Raw genomic sequence first — 21,199 nt, forward strand, 5'->3', positions numbered from 1 at the left:
CCTTGGTGGTTGGGAGTGGAGACTCCCAGGCCAGAGCGCCCAGGACTGCTGCTGGGCGGTGACTCCAGCTCCTTGGCCGGACTTCCCACGGGCTCTGAGGAGCTTGTCCCCGGTGGGGGAGGGAGGAGTCTGTCCCTTGGAAGAACAGGATCTGGGCTGATGCCAGAGATAAGGCTTGGGCGGAGGGAGGGAGGGAGGGAGGGACGGACAGGGTTGAGCAACTGTGCCCTGGAAGCCGAGAACGCTGACCCCACTCAGGTCTCCTGACCTGTGTACCGGCGGAAGGCTCTTCTCCGACCTTGGGACGAGGAACCAGACCCTGAAGGCCAGCTCCGGCCAGGACTCGCCCCAGGCCTGCTCTGCACAGGGACTTGAGTGTGTGGTTGGACGTGGCTCTTCTCCGCTTGCAGCACCTTCGGAAGGAAGCTTAGCCATTGGTCTCCCACGTTCCCCGAGCCACAGCTTGAAAAACGCCTCTTGGGGAGCCTTGGGCCTCCTTTCGGTGAGGAGCTCCAGAGACTCCCCCAGGCCCGGCCAGCTTGCACTCCGGGCACCAGGCCCGGTAGCAGCCCTGGCATCCGGAGCCCTTCTTTGCTGAGAAGAGGGCCCTGGTGGTCTCCACCAGCCGTTCCCTAAAATGTTGCCCAGGGCCCTAGCTGGTTTGGCTCAGTGGATAGAGCATAGGCCTGCGGACAGGAAGGTCCTGGGCTCGATTCTGGTCAAGGGCACATGCCCAGGTGGAGCGCTCGATCCCCAGTAGGGGGCAGCCCCTCAATGATTCTCTCGTCATTGATGTTTCTATCTCTCCCTCTCCCTTCCTCTCTGAAATCAATAAAAATATATTTAAAAAATAATAAAAATAATGTTGCCTGGGCCCTGCAGCATCCAAAAGGGACTGGTGTCCCCCTTCCCCATGGGGTTCACACTCAAGTGACGGGAGTAGAGAGGCTGAGAGCACAGAGAACCCCGAGGGCTGGCAGTACAACTTACAGGCACCTGTAGTGAGAACCTGGTTAGGTCCAGAGGACAAGGCTGTATTTTTGGGGGGGTTGAGCATGCTGAGGTTTTGTGTATTATTTGTTGCTGGTAGTAGCACCCATGGGTCCCCCAAAATCCTGAGCTATGGAGGAGAACTCTCTTCTCACCTCCACCTCATTTATCCGGGTCAAACTGAAGTCAGAGTTTCAGTCCTGCCTGCAAGAACGGGCCCCTGCATTGCCCTGCGTCCTGGCAGGTGACAGGTGAAGAGGGGAGGAGGGAAGCCAGAGGGGGCTGCAGTCTGCACCTGGGCTCCAGAAGCTTGGAGTACCCTTCTCCCCCACAGTTCATCCTGGGGACCCCCATGGACGTGGAAAGGGGTCAGCCCTGGAGACTGGCTTAGTGTCCTCAGGCAGCAGTGGAAGTGTGTGACCCAGGTCAATGGCGTGTCCTCCTTGAACTTAGGGGAGTGACAATGGCCAGAGGGTCCCTGGAGATGCTGGAATGTTTCTCCTACTTTTCAAGGGGTAGACGCAGGGCAGCGGCCGAGAGGGTGCCGTCCAGCAGCCGAGAGAGTGCCGTCCAGCAGCCGAGGGCTTGGCATACATTCGCTTAGTTAATCCTCACACTAAGGCTCCGGCATTCATATTGTCACCAGTCACTTTGAAAGCTGATGAGGAAGCATTCATATTGTCACCAGTCACTTTGAAAGCTGATGAGGAAACCTTGCCCAAAGGGGCTGAGCCAGCTCCAGTAACCCCGGGAGTCTGGCTCCGTGGGTCCCTGCTCTTCAACCCCCACCCCCACCTCCTGCCCCCTTAGATGCTCTGGCTGGACCAAGACCTGCCAGATTTGCTGCCCTCTCTGGAGAGAGAGCAGGTCGCCCAGCTCCCCCTGGAGCCCCCAGAGTGTCCTTTTAGTCCCGACTCCTCAGCTGAGCCCTGAGAAGCGAAGTGAAACCGACCGGGGCCTGGCAGATCCGATTTCAAGCCCAGCCGCTTCCTCCTGAGGCCCTGGGCAGGAGGGGGAGCCGGGCCACTCCCAGAGGAGGGAGACCCAGCTGCCAGGAGACCGGGAGGCTGTACGCCTTCCCCTTTCCTGGCTGTCCCTCTGGTGGCCTGTGTTGGGGCGGGCTTGGTGGTGGTTGGGGGGGGTGGGAGGGAGGGAAGGCAGGGAGAATGCCTCTCCAGGAGGAGCCCTGTAAACAAGCGAAGTTGCAAATGTCCTTGAGTCACTGGCTCTTCATTGGCTTGACTTCTGATTTGTCGCTTCCTGTCACTCCCAGATCAGGGCTCACTCCTTTCCCTTCCCTTCCCTTCGGAGCCAGGGCTCTGGGGTGCGGAGGGAGGTGGATGCAGGGACAAGGGTGAAGGCACAGTGGGGAGAGTGGCCCATCCCCAGCCCTGGAGGGGTTCCCTGAGGGGGGGGGGCGATCTGTATTTCCCAGGACTTAATCTGTACTTTCCCTGGAACGGTGGGGGATGGGGTGACCAGACCAGAGAGATTTTAACCTGAAATTCTATGCAAAACTATGCATCCTGTGGGTGTTCATGCATCCGTAACCTCCATCGGACCTCAGAGGCCTGGGCCCAATGCTGTGACCCCCGTGAATCAGGCCACCTGGACTCCTCCCTGCTCTGCCCTCAGCAGCCCTGTGACTTGGGCAGACCACTGAACCCCAAGCCTCAGTTTCCTTGTGTGCAGGATGCGGGTGATGGTAAGAACTCCGGGGGATTATTTGGAAGAATACATGAGCTGAAGTCTTTCAAATGCCAAGACAGAGTATCCCTTGTAAACTTTTTTAAGGCAGTCCAATCATAATAAGGCGCAGAGTCAAAGCCCAATGACTTTCTCATACTTCCTCCCCGGACCCGTGGAGGGCCCGGGGAGCACGTGTCCGCCTGGGGTCCACAGGAGGGTCCAGGATGCCATTTCCCAGAGGGGGTTCCTCCGCACCCCGTCTGGGTAGCTATCAGAGCCCCTCCGGGAGGTGTTATTCCACAGCTCTCATTTCTCACGTGAAGAACTACCGACAGGGGAGATTAACTTGAATGTGTTACTTAGCCTCGTGCATCCAAAGTATTGTCATTGCACCATGTAATCAGAAAAATATTAATAAGATATTTTACATTATGTCTTCATACAAAGGCTTCAACATCCAGTGTGTATTTTATACCCATAGCGCATCTCAATTTGGATGCTCAATTTCATAGGCAATCAGAACTTGGAGTTCCTAAAATGTACTGTTGAAAAAGTAGATTCACATACTCGAGCTGTTTTAGACATACTTGGGATTTCCATTTACTAAATCAAGCATCAATTTTTACATTTAAAATAAGTAGAATTAAATAATATAAAATATTGAGTTCCGTAGTCTCACTAGCTACACTTCAGGTACCCAACAGCCCCTTGTGGCTCGTGGCTACTGTCCTGAAGAATGAGGTTAGATTATCACGGCAAATGCCTGAACCTCTAGAGATGTTCCGAGTCAGTGGTATTATTCAACATTGTATTCGCAATTGTAGCAAATATAACAATTTAAGGATGAGCAGTGGAGGGGGCAGAGTGACTATTAGTTGCAGAGGATGCAAAGCCATCTAATCATCAAGTCGATTAGAGCCCTGGCTGGGGTGGCTAGGTTGGAGTGTCGTCCTGTCCAGTACACGGAAAGGTCACGGGTTCGATTCCCGGTCAGGGTGCGTGTGGGAGGCAGCGGATCAATGTTTCCCTTTCTCTCTCCCTCAACCTCCCTCCTCAGGGGAGGATTAAAAAGAAAAGTTGAAAGCTAAGGGGAGGATGCAAAACCCATTCACAACAAGAGACCATAAAATAACCCAGAATAAACATGACAAGAAATGTGTAAGACTCGGAGGAGGAAAACCCACAAAGTTTAATAGAGAATGTCTGAATAGATGGATATGAGAACTTTATGCTGTGCTAAGGCCTGTTCTTCCCAAGTTAATTTATTGTTTCCTTTCAATTCCAATGTAATCCCATCAGGATTTCTTTTGGAACTTAACATGTTCCTAAAGTCCATCTGGAATAGCAAAGCCAAGAAAATTTTAGAAAAACGTTAAAGGTGGGATATTACCCTACTAGATAAAAGAATTTCACATCCGATACTTAACTCACATAACAATTCAGCAAAGGATCGGTAACATTACTTTATTGTTACATTTCAATTTTTTTTTATTTTAAAACCACCCACAATTTTACAAGCCACAGGCATCTCTAGTTTGGTGTACTACATTCTAGATTGTTTTTCTGAGTCTTTTAAAATTGCCTGACAGTTTTCGAAGTGAATATTTTCATAAAGTTGGGAGTGGGCGTGTCTTTGCTTCAAGATATTAAAGCCAGAGACCATAAAACAGATTTGACTATGCAAACATTAATAAGCGCTCTCTGGGAACGAAAACAGCCACATCGCCATCTGTGAGTGGGTGGGTGATAAATTTGCAGACATCTTTGCAAAATATGACGGTCAAAAATGGAAGTAGCTTGCCCTGGCCAGTGTGGCTCAGATGGTTGGAGCATCATCCTGTACACCAAAAGGTTGCAGGTTCGATCCCCGGTCAGGGCACATAGGGAGGCAACGTATCTCTCTCGTGCGCGCATAGATGTTTTTCTCTCCCTTTCTCTCTCTCTAAAATCAATTTTTAAAGTGCTCATTACCCTCATTAGTAAACAAAGAAATGCAGATTACAAGTGAGGGTGGCGGTGATTGTGTTCATTCCGTGTTAGTGAGACTGTAGCTTGGTAAAACCTTCTGGGGAACAAGTCAACAAGAAGAAGCCAAAGTAATTCTACTCACTTGGAAGGGTGCACCCTCCGGAAATCGTTAAGGACTTGAGCAGACTTAGCTGGAAGGATTTTTGTTCCAGAGTTCAAACAAAAACGAAACAACCTGGCATTCATCTGGAGCCCACTGGATGTAAAATTTAGGCTATTAGGATTTGATCTCAAATACTGTAACATGATTTACTAACATGTTCATATTTTCACCCAAATGTAGACAATGGTTGGCTTTATTTATTCACCTACAGGGGGAAGCACTGCTTGTCCCATAAAAGGGGGAAATGTCTAAATCGCCACTCTGCAATAGAAGGATCGTGTAAGCCCCGTGGGTAGCTGACATTCTTAATAGCTACATCAAAAGTAAAACAAATTAGGTGACCAACATTTTATGTAACCCATTATATTCCAAACTAGAGGCGCGATGCACGAAATTCGTGCAAGGGGCTCGGCCCTCGCAGCCCAGATGGTCGGCCACCCGGTCTAATTAGCATATTATACTTTCATTATTATAGATATTATCATCTTAACGTGTAATCAATATAAAAATGTGAACGAGCTGTTTCACATTCTCCTTTTAGTATAAGTCTTTGAAGTCCAGCGTGTACCCTTCGGCACGTGTCAATTTGGACCGGCCACCTTTCGGGTGCTCTTTAGCCACCTAAGGCCGGGGCTGCCATATCGGACAGAAGGAATAAATTATTTAATAACCTCTAGAGAGGCAGCAGAGAGTGGAAGTCGCTGAGAAGGTCTGGCCTGGACTGTTTCTTTCTTCCCTGTGCAGTGCACCCTCGGAGCCCTGCCGGACAAGAGCCTGGTGCCCTGATTACCTGGGACAGGCCACCCCTCCCCAGTCACACTCCTGTCTCCTGCCTCCCAGCAGCCCTGCCGGGGAAGGGAAGCAGGTAGTGAAACCGGGGCCTCGTTCACTTTCCTTTTCTTCCAGGAAGAGGGACGGAGCAGAGAATGTTTGTTTATCTCCAGGAAGTGGGATGTGCCCGAGCGTGTGACTCGCCAGTGGCACCCCTGGGCCAATGGGCCAGGTCTGGGTTGGCAGGCAGGTGGGGAGGGTGGAGCAGGCATGGGGCCCCGGGGTTGGGAGATTTTCAGGAGAGCGTTTGGGTTAGGGTTTTGGTCTTCTTGGCCGGTGGAAGTACCAAGGCTGGCAGCTGGAGCGGGACAGGCATGGAAAACATTGGCAGTGTGGCCTCGGGCCAAGCCTGCTCCTAACCACGTGGGGAAACCCAGGCTGCTGCCTCAGGCCAGAGAGGCTCCTCAGAGCAGGAAGCTGGAATGAGATCCAGGTCAGGGGGGGGCCCATCGGAGCCTGGAGCACCCCTTCCCTCTGTGTGCACATTCTCAACTGTGGCCATTGAATAGGCCGGAGCGGGGTGACCTCCTACAGAAAATGATGTGTTTCAAGGGCCAACGGAAATGGGTCCAAATTATTGTTTAGGAGCTGTGGGAACGAGTGAAGGAAATCGCCCTGTCTGAGCCTCAGTTTCCCTTCCTGTAAAGTGGGGGCACGCATTTACGATGTCCCAGCACTGCCTGGTGTGCAGCTGCCTCTGCGCTCGGCCAGGTGGTCTGCAGCATGGGGGCGCTGGCTGTCCTGTGTGACCCCCGCCCTTTCTCCTTTCCTCTGCTCCCTGCAGCCGTCAGGAGGCCCGAGCTGAGGCTGTAGACGCCGCAGAAGCAGAGCCTTCACCCACCCACGGTCTCTGGGACAGCATCCCGCCTCGGGTCGCCTGTGGGGGAGGCTGGCCTCCCGCTGAGGGCTTCAGTGTCACTGGAAATGGGCCAGTCTCCGGGGTGGGGTGGACAGTCATCTCATCTCCTGCTCAGTTGAGGCGGCTCAGGCATCAGGAAGCAGTTGCTGGGGAGTGAGTTCTTTCGGGGGTGTCCTCCGCCCCCTGTTTTCCCCTGACACGGTGCGTGCTGTAATGAACAGCCTCAGGGGTGTGCACGGAAACCCACTGGGATGCGGGCAGGAAGCACCAGAACTCAAAAGACGTCGCCTTGCATGGGGTGGTACTGAAAAGGGGGAGACTAAGCCGTCTTCACCGATGCGCGGAGTGACAATAGACACAAATAACCTGTAAAAACAAACGTGTGCACGTGTACTTGTAGACGTATGTTTATACACACGTGAATTACGTGTTCCAGGTTGTTTATGTGCTGGGCTATTAGCCTGGCTAGTGCCCTGGTGTGGGAACACAGTCCTGGCATCAGTCCATGACCCAGGGCAGTGATGGCGAACCTTTTGAGCTCGGTGTGTCAGCATTTTGAAAAACCCTAACTTAACTCTGGTGCCGTGTCACATATAGAAATTTTTTGATCTTTGCAACCATAGTAAAACAAAGACTTATATTTTTGATATTTATTTTATATATTTAAATGCCATTTAACAAAGAAAAGTCAACCCAAAAAATGAGTTCGCATGTCATAGGTTCGCCATCACTGACCTAGGGCTAGTCCCTTAGTTTAGTCTCTCCGTCTCTGAGCGTGTGGTCGCTCCGCACCCAGTGTTTTAAGGAGACACTGACACGGATAGACGCACAGTGGCACAGGCTTGATAATAATGGTGATTATTTCCCGTCCTGAGCTTTTTTTTTTTTTTAAATTGTGGCTGTTTGGGCTCAGATGCAAACAGACACTTTCAAACTCGAGGGTTTTGGGTGGGGCATGTGGAGGAGCTAAACATTCTGCAGAGCACTAAAGTCCGCCAGAAGCACAGCACAGCCCCACGGGTCCCCGCGAGGGCGAGAGGTGGTTCTGTGGGCCAGGGCGTCACACCGCCGCTGTTCCCATTGGCCATCGGGCCTGTCTGCTGGTGGAATAAAACCCTCTTCCGCCAGCTGGGGACTTCTTATCTTCGCAGGATAAGGCTGCTGAGCTTTCCAGGAAGCACCGCTCTTCCCCTGGCGACAAGAGCCGAGTCCCTAGCCTCTTAGAGCCGTGGCTGGTGTTACCCAGTGTCTTGCACAACCCCCTTTTGTTCCAGCTGACAGACCTGGTAGCAGAATGCCTCCCCGTTCTGGCAGAGTTAAGTTCCACCTGGTGGTGGCGTGTTGGTTGTCCCAGAGAGAAAGGTCCATGGCCCACCAGGCGAGACCCACCCCTGGAAAAGGGCGTCGGGGTCCCCTTTGATTCTGTCCTTTCTCTCCTCCATCTGGGCCCTCGCAGCTCCCGGTGTCTCTGCCTTCAAAAAGTGGCCCGGCCGCCGTGGCTCAGTGGTTGAGCGTCGACCTATGAACCAGGAGGTCGAGGTTCGATTCCCGGTCAGGGCACATGCCCGGGTTGCAGGCTCGGTCCCCAGTGTGGGGCGTGCAGGAGGCAGCCAGTCAATGATTCTCTCTCGTCACTGATGTTTCTGTTTCCCTCTCCCTCTCCCTTGCTCTCTGAAGTCAATAAAATATATATAAAAAGGAGAAGAAGCCTGGATGACTTGCCCGCTTGGAAACTGCTGCTGGTTGCGTGTGGCCCCGGCCTCCATCCAGACGCCTACCTGGCTTAGGGAAGGGCAGGCCCTGGGTCCCCTGGGCCCTGGGTTTTCAGTCTGTTCCTCAAACATCACCAGCTTGCTCCCACTCCGGAGCCTTTGCCTCTGCTGTTCCTCCCACCGGATGTTCTGGACGAGCCTCGGTTCCTCTCATCCTTCTGTTCTCAGCTCACAGGTGCCCCTTCATCAGAGGGGCCCCCAGCCCCCCGACTCTCACCCGCGCTCCATCACCTTGTTTCTTCTGGACAGTGAGGACTGCGAGGTGCCGTTCTGTTTGACTGTTTACAGCCTGGCTCTCTACCGCCCCCCCACCCCACCCCCCATCCCCACACACATACTCTGTTCGGGGAGGGCAGGGGTGTGGCCAACCCTGTTTCACTGCTGTGTCTGCAGGGCCCAGAGGAGTGTGGGAAAATGGATGGGTATGCAGTGAATGAGAGAGGGAGTGGGAAAGAGCGAGGCAGAGACAGAGAAAGAGTAATGAATGGCCCAGCCGGTGTGGCTCGACCTATGAGCCGGGAGGTCATGGTTCGATTCCCCGTCAGGGCACATTCGAGGGTTGTGGGCTCGATATCCAGTAGGGGGCGTGCAGGAGGCAGCCGATTGATGTTCCTCTCCCTTCCTCTCTGAAATCAATACAAACATCTTTTTAAAAACAGAGAGAGTAATGAATGAAGCCTCTTGTGGTCATTCCAAGCCACAAATGACGCCGTGCCCGAGGCCCCTTCTGTCCAGCCACGCTGCCTGGTGCTGGTACCGGGTGGAGGGGGCTGGGCAGCAGTGGGTGTGCAGCATGTGTCCTGTGTGTTCCGGGGTGAGCTGCGGGTCAGCTGGAGAGCGGGAGGCCTGCTTGGCTGCCCCAGCACTATCTCCTGCGCGGGCCAGGCTGCCAGGGACAGGCTCCTGCCCGGGACTTGGCCTGCTGTGTGCCTAGTGACTGTAGGACAAGCTGATGGGAAGACTGGGGTGGGGGGGTGGGGGGTCTCTGGTCCCAGGATGGGATTGGAGCAGAGCTGAGCCCAGGGTGTGGGCTGAGTGGACCGACCAGGGGGCCTGGCCTTCAGTTGCTTCTGCCTTGAAGGAATGTTCTGTGGTCAGTGGGGCCGAGGGTAGAGGAATCTGGTTCCACCAGAGGCCGGAGAGGCGGAGAGCTGTGGTCACTGCCAGGAGAGTGGGATGTGGCTTCCGGGGTGGGTGGGGGTGTCCTGGCCGGGACCGGCTCTGGGGAGTGGCCGCCCTGGCCTCTGAGGCCCATTTCAGCCACTTCCCCAGAGCTGAGTCACGGCACTGAGCCACACCCCCTCCCAGAGCCACGGCTCCCTTGGCAGCTCCCCTTGTGGGGGAGGGAGGGCGCCCGGGCCTCCTGAACTTGGCCCCAGGCCTGGCCCGGGCCACCTGCTTGTATTTGAACCTGTGTTCATCTCACCCCCACATCCTTCTGTTAGAACAGTGGTTCTCAACCTTCTGGCCCTTTAAATACAGTTCCTCATGGTGTGACCCAACCATAAAATTATTTTCGTTGCTACTTCATCACTGTCATGTTGCTACTGTTATGAATCGTCATGTAAATATCTGATATGCAGGGTGGTCTTAGGCGACCCCTGTGAAAGGGTCGTTCGACCCCCAAAGGGGTCGCGACCCACAGGTTGAGAACCGCTGTGTTAGAAGCTTAGGATGAAGTTGTCACTCAGGGGCCTCAAACAGCCCCATGGGTTCCCACCAGCCCTCAAGCCTGGGCTGTCCAGTCTGCTCTCCAGCTCTAGGGTCACAGAGCCCCAGCCCCTCCCTGGGACTCGTAGGTCCTGCAGCCCCTCCTCACTGGGCTGTGGGACCAGCTAGGCCCCACCTCTCGGGACCTTTTCATGCTGGATATGGAAGATGGTTGGTTTTGCACAAGCCGCAGAGCCTCGTGCCCGCCCCCGGAGAGGCCAGACCTGTCTCTGCCTTCTTGGGGTGTCGGGCCCTGCAGGGCCCTGGGTGTCCCGCGGCTGGTCTAGGGGGTTCCCTGCGGACCCGTCACTCCGCTGCAGAGCCCTGCCGGGAGGGTGTGCTCCGAGGGGACCCCCTGTCCTGTGGCCGTGCGGCCGGGGTACCCGATCCCTGTGGGTGGCCACAGGGTCCGCGTCATCCCGCGGAGCCCTGGGCAGCTGGGCCTGCGGTTTCCCTTTTGTTCTCTCACAAGCACTTGAGATCGGAAACCACAGGCTGCAAGTTGCTTTCTGGGCCGGGGATTCCTGCCCATGTGTCGAAACCCTCGAGGGACTCTGGGCTCATGTCCCTGTTCCCACCAGTCTGACTCTCTGTCCCCTCCCGCCCCGCCCCCTCTTTTTCTCTTCCTGTTTGTTCACCTTTGTTCACGGCTTTCTTTTCACCTGCGTGTCCTCACTTCCGGGCAGCAGTTCTTAGACCAGGGGTGGTGCTGCCCCCCAGGGGACACCTGGCATTTCTGGGGACGTTTTGGTTGTCACGGCTGGGGAAGCGATGCAATTGGCATCGGATGGGTCGAGGCCTGGGATGTTGCTTAACATCCTACCGCGTACAGGACAGCCCCGCCGCAAGGAATGATGGGGCTCCACGGGCCAGATCTGCTCCAGGGTTAGACTAGAACTTTCTCCAGGGAGCAGCCGGGCCCCTCCTTTCTCCGGACTCCGCCCTCCCCAGCCGGAAGTGGGGAGGGCTGCTCCTTGGGTATTGGCAGCTGACCAGGGACGCTACCTCCCGGAGGCCTGGAGCACGTGGAGAGAGCTCTGGGCCCGGAGCAGTGGTGACGGGAGGACTCCACGGCCAGTGCCCTTATGTGTTTGATTTAGGGGTCAGCCAACTATGGCCCACAGGCCGAATCCGGCCCGCCGCTTGTCTTGGGAAATGAAGTTTTATTGGGACGCAGCCACACCCGTTCGTTCACATGGAGTCCGATGCTGCTTTCCTACTGCAAAGACAGTTGCATAGCTACGGCGAAGACGCTTGCAGGCGCAGAGCGGAAATCTCGACTGTCTGGCCCTCTAGAAAATGTCTGCCGGCCCTAGCCGGTTTGGCTCAGTGGATAGAGCGTTGGCCTGGGAACTGAAAGGTCCCAGGTCCGATTCCGGTCAAGGGTTGTGAGCTCAATCCCCAGTGGGGGGCTTGCAGGAGGCAGCCCATCAATGATTCTCTCTCATCATTGATGTTTCTATCTCTCTCTCCCTCGCCCTTCCTCTCTGAAATCAATAAAAATGCATTAAAGAAAAAAAAAAAGAGAATCCGTTTTGGGGTGGTTTTAAAAAACAAGAAAGAAAGAAAGTGTCTGCCAGTCCCTGGTCTGGCTGCTCCCGGCTCATTGTTGAGAGGTCAGGTCCCAGGGCGTGGGCAGCAGGAGGGTGCAGGGTAGGGTAGGAGAAGCGAGGAGGGAGAGCTGCCCGGCATAGTGGGTCATGTCAAGGCCTTCCGGCACGGTCCTCACCTGGCTCTGAGCTGGCGGCAGGGCTGCCCCGGGGCCTGGAGAACTTTGCTGGAGTGAGGAGCAGTGTGACTGCCTGCGGGGAGGAGGGGCACTTGCTGGAGGGGGAGCCATGAGACTGGCCTCAGCAGCTGGGCCCGGAGGAGAGCGTGGGATGGGGTTAGAGGACACAGAGAGGTCAGGCAGGGAGCCTGGAGCCGGGCTGTCGGCGGAAGCGAAGCCAGCACTGTCCTTGGCCTCGAGAAGGCGAAAGGGAGAAACTCGGGCTGGGGAGGGGAGGTGGTTGAGGCCAGCTGTGTCATGCACTGGAACAGCGGTCACCAGCCTTTCAGACCTCCAGGACCACCAGTGGCCCGTGGACCACCGGTTGGCGACCGCTGCACTGGAAGGTGGGATCCGGCGGTGAGCAGGCCTGTCGGAACCCTCTGGAAGCGCCCAGCCCAGGGGGGGATTGCAGTCCGGCTGACAGGGGTGGGACAGTGTAACTGTGCCTGCTGGGGGGGGGGGGGGGGAAGGAGAGGAGGGAGGCAGACTACCTGGCTAAGGACAGTCTCCCAGAAAAAATGGTGTCTCTGAGGAGCCCTGAAAGATGCTGGGTGAACCAGGTGATGGTATCCCCTCCGGGACTGCATGTGTTCCGTCCTGGAACCCAGGAGAGAGAGGCTCGGGGGCCAGGGCAGAGCGTGGGCAATAGGGAGCGGGAAGCGGTGGCATCGAGCGACTGATGCTGGACCAGGGGGTCTGCCCTGGGGAGTCCGATAGGGTTTTGTTTTAGCTAATGGACTAGAAAGGGACACGAGCAGCAGGGAGGCCTGCTGGGCTGATGTCGGGGCCGGTGGGATGCGGTGGCCTAGCTTGGGGGGAGTAGCGGGGGGCCGGGAGGGAGGGAGGGAGAATTTCGGGTGGGGCACCCACGAGTTGAACTTGGCATGGGGGAAGGATGGGCCTGCAATGAGGGTGCTGTTGAGAACGGTGCTCTTAGCAGGACTGGTGACCCAGCACCCCCCCCCCCCCGTCACCCACATACTTTGCTCAGTCCCTGCGCCCATCTCTCCCCACCCTGCTCGGTCCTATGCTGTTGGGTTTAGCATTTGGGGCAGGTCCCTCCTGAGGGAAAGGGGCCCGTTTGGCTCCAACACTGAACTTGAACTTGATTGACCCTTGCCAGGAGCTGCCTGGTGGTGCCTCATGCTTTCAGGTAGCCCTTTGCCGTTCCACAGATCTGGATCACCTGGGGTCCCCGCCTCCGTGCACCCCTAGTGATTAAAGAGATTGGGAGAGAGTCTCCCAGTCTTGATCTCCCCCAGGGGCAGAGGGTGGATCCCTGACAAAGAGCTTGGGCCCCACGATGGAGACATCACAGGCGGGGTCCTCCTCTGAGGGACACCCAGCAAGGACTGCAAGGCTGGGGAGCTGGTTCTGTGAATCCTGCAGCCAACCCCACCCCAATTCTGATTCAGAAAGTGAGCCGGGCCGCCCACGTGGGTTGAGGTGCCAGGCAGCAGCGCCCTGGGGCCTGTCCTGTCCTCTCCCTCCTCTGAGGACGGTGACTCAGGTTGAGGTGTCCACTGACTTCACAGGGATCGAGGTCAGGCAGCAGGAAGAACTTTCCGCGTGTCTCCAGACGTGCTGCTCAGAGGAGCCGAGTCCTAGGCTCTGTCTGACTCTTTCCTTCACTGCTTTGTGGCCTCGGGGCTGCACCTCCACCTCCTTAAATGCGGTCCTGTTGGCTCTGGCAGCATCCTGGCTGGGCCTGGGCGGAGGTGTGGAGGGCGGGGCCGGTATTGTCCTTTGGAAGAAAGCTCTCTCTCTCTCTCTCTCTCTCTCTCTCTCTCTCTCTCTCTCTCTCTCTCAGGTTTCAGGGAATGTGTGTCTGTGGCTCCTTGAACTCCAAACAGCTTTGCAAACAGCAGTCCCCGCCCCTGAGAACCTGTGGGTGAAGAAAGAGGGCGGGGTTATAGCTTTGATTGCTGGCTCCTGTCCTATTGTTTCTTTTGGGTGGGAGCTGGGGTTTTTGGGGCTTTTGTGCTTGAGGCCAGCCCAGGTTAACCCTCTCCTGCTGTTCTCTTCTTGCAGCTCTATGAGCCCTTCCTCATCGCCCCCTCCACCCACCGGACCTCACATCTGACGCCAGCCTCACCTGCAGCCTCGGAGGCCCTGCCTCCCCCCCCTCCCCTCGGGCACGATGCCCATCCTCAAGCAGCTGGTGTCCAGCTCCGTGCACTCCAAGCGCCGTTCCCGCGCGGACCTCACGGCCGAGATGATCAGCGCGCCGCTGGGCGACTTCCGCCACACCATGCACGTGGGCCGGGCGGGGGACGCCTTTGGGGACACCTCCTTCCTCAACAGCAAGGCTGGGGAGCTGGAGGGCGAGTCCCTGGACGAGCAGGCGTCCACCTCGTCCTCCAAACGCGGCCTCCTGTCCCGGAAGTTCCGGGGCAGCAAGCGGTCGCAGTCGGTGACCCGGGGGGACCGGGAGCAGAGGGACATGCTGGGCTCGCTGCGGGACTCGGCCCTGTTTGTCAAGAACGCCATGTCCCTGCCCCAGCTGAACGAGAAGGAGGCCGCGGAGAGGGGCGCCGGCAAGCTGCCCAAGAGCCTGTCGTCCAGCCCCGTGAAGAAGGCCGACGGCGGGGAGGGTGACCCCGAGGCGGCCCGTGTGGAGGAGGGGCCCCGGCGGCGGAACGGGGCCACCTCCCCCCACTCCCTCGACCCCCTCCTGGACGAGCGGGCCTTCGGGGACCTGACGGATCTGCCCGTCATGCCCAAGGCCGGCTTCGGGCTGAAGCACGCCGAGTCCATCATGTCCTTCCACATTGACCTGGGGCCCTCCATGCTGGGCGACGTCCTGAGCATCATGAACAAGGAGGAGTGGGATCCGGAGGAAGAGGATGGCGGTTACCACGGCGACGAGGAGCCGGGCAGTCTCCCCAAGGTTCCCCTATCTGGGTCGGGGGCCCCTCTCCCGGCCAGGCAGGAAGGCAAGGCCAGCCAGGACTCGCCCCCGCAGCCCCAGGCTCTGCAGGACGAGGGGTGGGCGGCGGCCGCCCCCAGTCCCGGCTCCGCCCGCAGCATGGGCAGCCACACCACGCGGGACAGCAGCTCCCTGTCCAGCTGCACCTCGAGCGTCCTGGAGGAGCGCAGCCCCGCCTTCCAGGCGCCGGAGGGGGCCCGGGCCGCTCTCCCCAGGCAGCCCGACAAGGAGTTCTCCTTCATGGATGAGGAGGAGGAGGATGAGATCCGAGTGTGAGGCCGGCCGAGGTGGCTCCCCGCTCTTGGCCCCGTCTCCCTGCGTCCAGCCCACCCCCGTCCCGTTCAGGGGCAGCCAAGAGCCTGGCTTCTGCCACGGACCCTGGGCCTCACGGATGAGGGGCGCTGGCCGAGCCTGGGGCCCGTGGAGGACTTGGGGAGCTGGCCCTGGTGCCTGATGTTGCCCCACAGCCCGGCCTCCCTGAGCTCTGTAGGATGGGACGAGGCTGTGTTCTTACAGCAGGAATCCGTTTCCTTTCTCCACGTTGGCCTCAGATGGCTGCCAGATGTCCACCTGAGTTCCTGCCTGCAGCGGGGCAGGTCGGCTCAGCGGCGACCTTTGGCCAGGGCTAAGGACACGGCTCTCCTGCCCCCCCCCCCAGCTCTGCTGTGGCCCCACAGTGACTTCCCCGGTAAATGTGTGTCACGGGAGGCATGGGGTGGGCACGCGTCCTGGCCCCTCCCTCCCCCGCCTGCCCCAGCACAGGAAGCCTGGAGCCCTTGGAGTAAAGCCGGACTGACAGCCCTGAACACTAACAGCGGGCCCTTCCCGGGGAGGAGGACAGGGTGGGGAGCCGAAGCCCTGGGCTTCTTGAATTTTGGGGACGGGGCCTTGCCCGAGGACACTAGAACAGATTGTCACGGCCGCGCAGCTCCCTGGGTTTTTTGTTCGCTCTTCCTTGGTGTGTTGCCGTCTCCCTGGAGCAGCATCAGGAGCAGCGACAGATCTGCCATCAGAGGGAACATCCTTTCAGACACTTTACTCGGTGCTTCCGAACTTTACCTAGAATGGTATGGGGTGCGTGTCTGCGTGCAAGTCCCCCTCCACCCATAGCTGTTAACAGCGGAAGGCGTCCAGTGCATTAGAATATTTCTGAAAAATGACTTTTTTTAAAGTAATATATCATTCCTGGGGGAGATAAATGCTTCTTTTTTTTGGACTGAGTTATTCCCTCTTCTCCCCCCTCCCCCCTGACGACTTCTTTCTTTCCCAGGCCTCTCGCCAGCTGCTGGGGCAAGGGCCCTGGGGGTAGAGGTAGCAGGGTGGCTAGATTTAGCAACAAAACAAAAGGATAGTTTCTCGGTATAAGTATGCCCCCTTGCCATACGGAACATGCTTATATTAAAAAGTTATTTGTTGTTCCTCTGGATTGCAGATGTCAGCCGATGTCCTCTAACCCTGCTCAAGGGGATTGCGTAGGAGCCCGGGTGTGAGTCCCAGGGTTAACTGATGATGGCTTTTCTGTCCTGGGAACAGGCTGACCCGCCGCCTCTGTCCCCTGGCAGCCAGTGGGGGCGGGGCTGGCTGCCACGGGATCCAGCTGGGGCGGGTGGGCGTGGCTGCTCCAGCCTCCCATTTTCTGCCAGATCCTGACTCAGACACTAACTTGTTCCTGATCCCAGTGCCCCGGTGCCCCGTGGGTGCTTGGTTTCCAGTAGTGCAGCCCCCCTCCACTCCCCCGGCTGCCCCTGAGCCCCATCCAGATGGTGGTCCGTCCCAGATTCTGAACTGTATATTTTTTTCATGAAATTGTTAAAACAGCGAGGCAACAATAAAAAAGCCCTATAGCATGTCTGGTGTTCATCTCTGTTTCTGGGAGGGCTTATTTCAGGTTGTGGGTGGGTAGGGGTGAGGGAGGGGTCCTCGGGGGCCTGGGCAGGCCTCAGGGGCTCTGGGCCTTTGGGGGCCCTGGGGGCCCTTGGGCACTTCGCCGCTTTGTGCCTCAGTGTCCTCGCCTGTTAGGGGGGGATCCTGCTGCTCCCACAGGGCGAGGCTACAGACATGGTCCCTGGCCTGGTGTTGGCAAAGTTGTTCGTAACCCGAGGGAGGCCGTGTTCTCGCAAGCCCCAGGTGCCCACACACATGGGATGTGTCGCCAGAAGGACACAGCAGGTGCCCTTTACCCTTTGACCTGGGAAATCAACCTAGAGGCGGCGTGTTCTCCTTCAGCCTCTGGGCCCAGGAGGTAGACGCTGGTGCCCCCGTTCTATGTGCTGAGAGCCGTGTGGCCACGTTCTCCGATCACCAGGTCATGGAGTCAGGACGTGGCTGGTTCAGAACGCGTGTGCGCCCAGCAGGTGTGGCTCAGTGGTTGAGCGCTGACCTATGAACCAGGAGGTCACGGTTCGATTCCCGGTCAGGCCCGTGCCCGGGTTGCAGGCTCCATCCCCAGTCGGGGACGTGCAGGAGGCAGCCATCAATGCTTCTCTCTCATCATTGATGTTTCTATCTCTCTGCCCTCTCCCTTCTTCCCTGAAATCAATAAAAATATATTCAGTAAACACATTCGCCTCGTCACTCAGGCGCCTGGAAGCTCCATCACTCGGGAAAGTGAGGTCAGGGGTGTGTCTGCCCTGGGTGGGGGCCCGGCGACTCCCCCGCCCACCTGCCTCACCACCTTCCCCTCCGCCCTGGCACCTCTGAGAGGAGGAGTCAGCCTGGGCAGGGCTGGCTCTGCAGCTGATGCCCCTCGCACGCCCCTCCATGTGGGGGCCCCTGTGGCTGAGTCCCTGGAAACCCTGTCCCTCTCGCTGGCGTCCACAGAGAAACTTGGGCAGTACTCATCCTCGTCCTGGGAAGCAGTGAGAAGCACAATTAAAATGTTCCTCTGTCCCTAGTCTGGCTCATTAGAGCTAATGAGGGACGCGGCTGAGACCGGAGTCAGGAGCTTACGGTGTGGTGGCCCTGGGGGCGGGGGTACTGGGGCACATCCCCAGCCCAGCACATCCCCTGGGTGCTGCAGCCTAGCTCTAGGCCCTTGCAGAGGCGAATGCAGGGCAGAGGGGGCCCAGGCAGGTGAGGGGAGGACACCTGAGCGGGGGCTGTGCTCCCAGACAGTGTAAACCCCCGTTCCACCGGCAGCCACTGGCACAGGGCTCCCAAGGGTCTGGGAGAAGCCAGTCGCCCCGAGCCCAGGCCTGCTTACTGATTGATGGAGAAATGCCAGCCACTCGGGACGCCCCAGGGGCCTGGGGAGAGACCTCACTGGACCCACACCTTCAGCAGCACACACCCAGCCGCCCCCTCCTCTTCACCAGGGTGGCCATGTCCCCAGGAGAAAGTGGACAAAAACGAATGGAGGCATCAGCACTCGAAGGCAGGGGGTTCTCAGCATCTTCAAACCTCAGGGTCAGGTTCAAAACCTCCGTTTTTTTGAAAATATTTTTTTATTGATCTCAGAGAGGAAAGGAGAAGGCGAGAGAGAAACATCAATGATGAGAGAGAATCTTTGATCAGCTGCCTTCTGCACGCTTTACACTAGGATCAAGCCTACAACTCAGGCACATGCCCCGACCGGGAATCGAACGGGGAATCGAACCGTGACCTCCTGGTTCATAGGTCGATGCTCAGCTCAGCCACTGAGTCTCGCTCGCCAGGCCGGCCCCATCTCCGTAAAACGGAGACCGGGAGAAGAAGGCGCCGGCCAAAGTCCCATGCGTGAGCTGAGCGGAGATTGCGAAAGGGACTGGGCTGGCTTTGAGCCGGCGGATAGTATGGGGCGCAGCTGCTCACAGGGCCGGGCGTGTGGTAGTTGTGGGGGTGGCCAGGGGGGCGGGGGTGGGTGGGGTGACCTTTTCAGGTGTTTGCTGCTCTCCCCACCCCTCCCTGGCTCACTCAGCCTTCACACACAGCTTCCCAAAGGGCCCGCCTCCCACAGAAGGTGCAGGAGCGGACAGTGAGGAATGAAAACAGGGCCTTGTCTGTCTGCTTCCCCTTTGCAGTCTCCTCTGGGCCCCGGGGCCGCCTGCCAGCAGCCAGATGGGAGGCTGGAAGGAACATTTTGGGGAGAGGGAAGGTATTTGCAGGCAGATGGGTGTTGGTGGCGCTGCCTCTGAAACCTGTTGCTCTAACTCACTGAGCTGTTGTTGTTCGAGATGAGGCTCCCAGGAGGGGCCAGGAGAGCGGCCTTCCCTCCCGGCAGGGCTCCAACCCTGAAATGACTTTGGCAGCTTCAGACGTACCCTCAAGGCCACAGGGCTCCGCTGAAGCTTGTTTTGATTTGATGCCCCGCTTTGTTCCAGAAAGGATTAGAGGCGCTTACAAAACGGGGTAAGTCACAATAGGATAAAAATAGATCAGAGGGAGAAGGAGGCTGCAGCTAACAAGTAGAGAACGAAGAGAACTGGTACGGGGTGGGCCTCGACGATTCTCCAAGGCGGGCTGGAACTTGGGCTCGGAGCTTCCTGTCAGTCAAAGCGAAAAGGGAAACCCGCCTCTTGTGAGACTCGCGACGGCCCCAGGAGCAGCTCAGCGTTTTCTGACACTGGGTCCGAGAGAACCGGGCTCTGGGAGACCCTTGGAGGGGGAGGGCGGGGGCTCCAGCGACGTCCTGGACACCAGTGACGTCTCAGAGACAGTCACGTGAACCCCAGAGGCTGCCTTTCCGCTCGGCGTGACGCGAAGGCTTGAGGCCAAGACACAGATCAATAAAACCAACTCTCCGGAGGGCCAGACCCCAGCCCTCCCCGTCACTCCCCGAGACACACAGTGTGGACGCTCCCGGAGCAGGATTTCCCAGCCTCCGCGTTCCCGGCCCTGGGAGCCCCGTCCCTCCGTTGTCGGGAACTGGCCCGTGCCCTGTGGGATGGTGAGCAGGATCCCTGGCCGCTTCCCACTCGACGCCAGCTGCTTCCTAGCAACCCGTCATGTCAATGCAACATGTCCCGGGACATTCCCAAGTGTCCCGTCGGCTGCTGAAAACCGCTGCTCTTACAGGAATGGGGAGATGCCTATTTTTTTTTTTTTTTACCATAAGGGCCAATTTAAGACAAAAATGTTTCCAGGTCACGTGTTTTGGGTTCCAAGCCAAAAAAAAGGGGGGAGGGGCTTATGAAACATATATACTTGGGGAAGATGTGTATTCGAGAATCTTAAGTAACCTACTTCATTGAGAAAACTGGCACTTCTCTTTAGCCAATGACATTGTTACCTGAGGGTGCTCTTCGGGAAATAGCTTTCTATGTCTCGCGCTGAGTCAGAGCGAGGGAAGTGCGGATGGGGCAGGTGGCCGGGGCCCTGGTCTGCTCTCTGTGGATCGAGGGCGGCGAGTGGCCCATGTCATCTCCTGGCTGTCTTGGAAGATGCCCTGGCCTCCATGTCACTTCCTACAACCAAGGTCCACCCCTCCCCCCTCCCGCCAGCCAAACCGGGGCTGAGGACAGAGAGCTTGAGGCTGTATTCTCTGAAAACAGAAATTTACGGCACAGATTCATCATACTCTGCGTCAAGCACTCTGAGAGGCTGGGGGGGGAGGGGCGGGGGGAGAGTACACAGGCGGCAGATGAGACAGACACGGCCCCGGGGGGCACTGTGCCTTTCGTGGGCCCCCTCCCCCATGAAAGTTATTAAAATGACATTTTACAACCCCTTTAGTAAGAAAGGTGAGTGCAATCATGTCACATTTTAAAACTTTTTCTTTGACCTAAAGGTTCGTGTATTTTCTTCAGATATTTGTGTTGTTAACCCTCTCCAAGGGATATTTTTTCCGTTGGTTTTTAGAGAGAGTGGAAGGGAGGGGGAGAGACAGAGAGAGAGAAGCCTCGATGTGAGAGAGACACATCGATTGGGTGCCTCCCCCACACCCCTCACAAGGAACAGAATCTGCTGGTCCCTTGACCTACGACTCAGGGCCCCGGAGCTGTGAGACATGAACGTCCGTGGTTGAAACCCCTGGACTGTGCTGTTTGCTACTGTCCCTCCCCCCCCCCCAACCTCCCCCACCCCCGTTGACTGAGACAGCGGGCACCTCCCCCTGTGTCTGCAGCCGCACATCTAGGTCGGAATCTGTGGCCGAGACTAAGTTCAAAGACAAGCCGGGAAGTGAGGCCCAGGGCAGCTCTATGGTTTTGACGAACATAGGAGAGAAAGTCAGGACTGGGAGCTTCCCCCTGCACGCCCCTGACTCCCCCCCCCCCCCCCCCCCAAAAAAGTTAAAATTAAGGTTTTCTCTTTCCTGACGGGTACAACGGGGGGTTTTCTTCGGTTTTTCCCGCCACCCCCTGTTATTGAGAAAAAAATTTGGTCCTATTTTTTTTTAACCTGTAGGACCAATAAGCTCTGAGGAAGTTAAGGTAAGACCCAACTCAGCATGAGGACGTCACGATGATAGCGTAGATTAATATGGTGCGTGTGTGTGAGAGATGGGGGGGAGATGTGCCTGAGGTGCCCGTGCCTGAACAGAAATATAAGAAGAACCCCTTGGTGTTAGGTCCTACAAAAAGAGCCAGCCCCTTTAGACCGC

The 21,199-nt window shown here is 57.2% G+C and overlaps 1 protein-coding gene across 1 annotated transcript; it reads left to right on the plus strand.

Moving 5' to 3' along the window:
• The first annotated feature begins 13,784 nt into the window (after positions 1 to 13,784).
• CDC42EP4 (CDC42 effector protein 4) lies at positions 13,785 to 16,531 on the plus strand. The gene has a single exon (XM_023759035.1). It carries the CDS (start codon positions 13,894 to 13,896, stop codon positions 14,956 to 14,958), a length of 1,065 nt encoding a protein of 354 aa, XP_023614803.1. The 5' UTR covers positions 13,785 to 13,893; the 3' UTR covers positions 14,959 to 16,531.
• Positions 16,532 to 21,199: the final 4,668 nt, after the last annotated feature.

This window comes from Myotis lucifugus, unplaced genomic scaffold (assembly GCF_000147115.1).
Source record: "Myotis lucifugus unplaced genomic scaffold, Myoluc2.0 scaffold_146, whole genome shotgun sequence".
Classification (NCBI taxonomy): Eukaryota; Metazoa; Chordata; class Mammalia; order Chiroptera; family Vespertilionidae; genus Myotis; species Myotis lucifugus.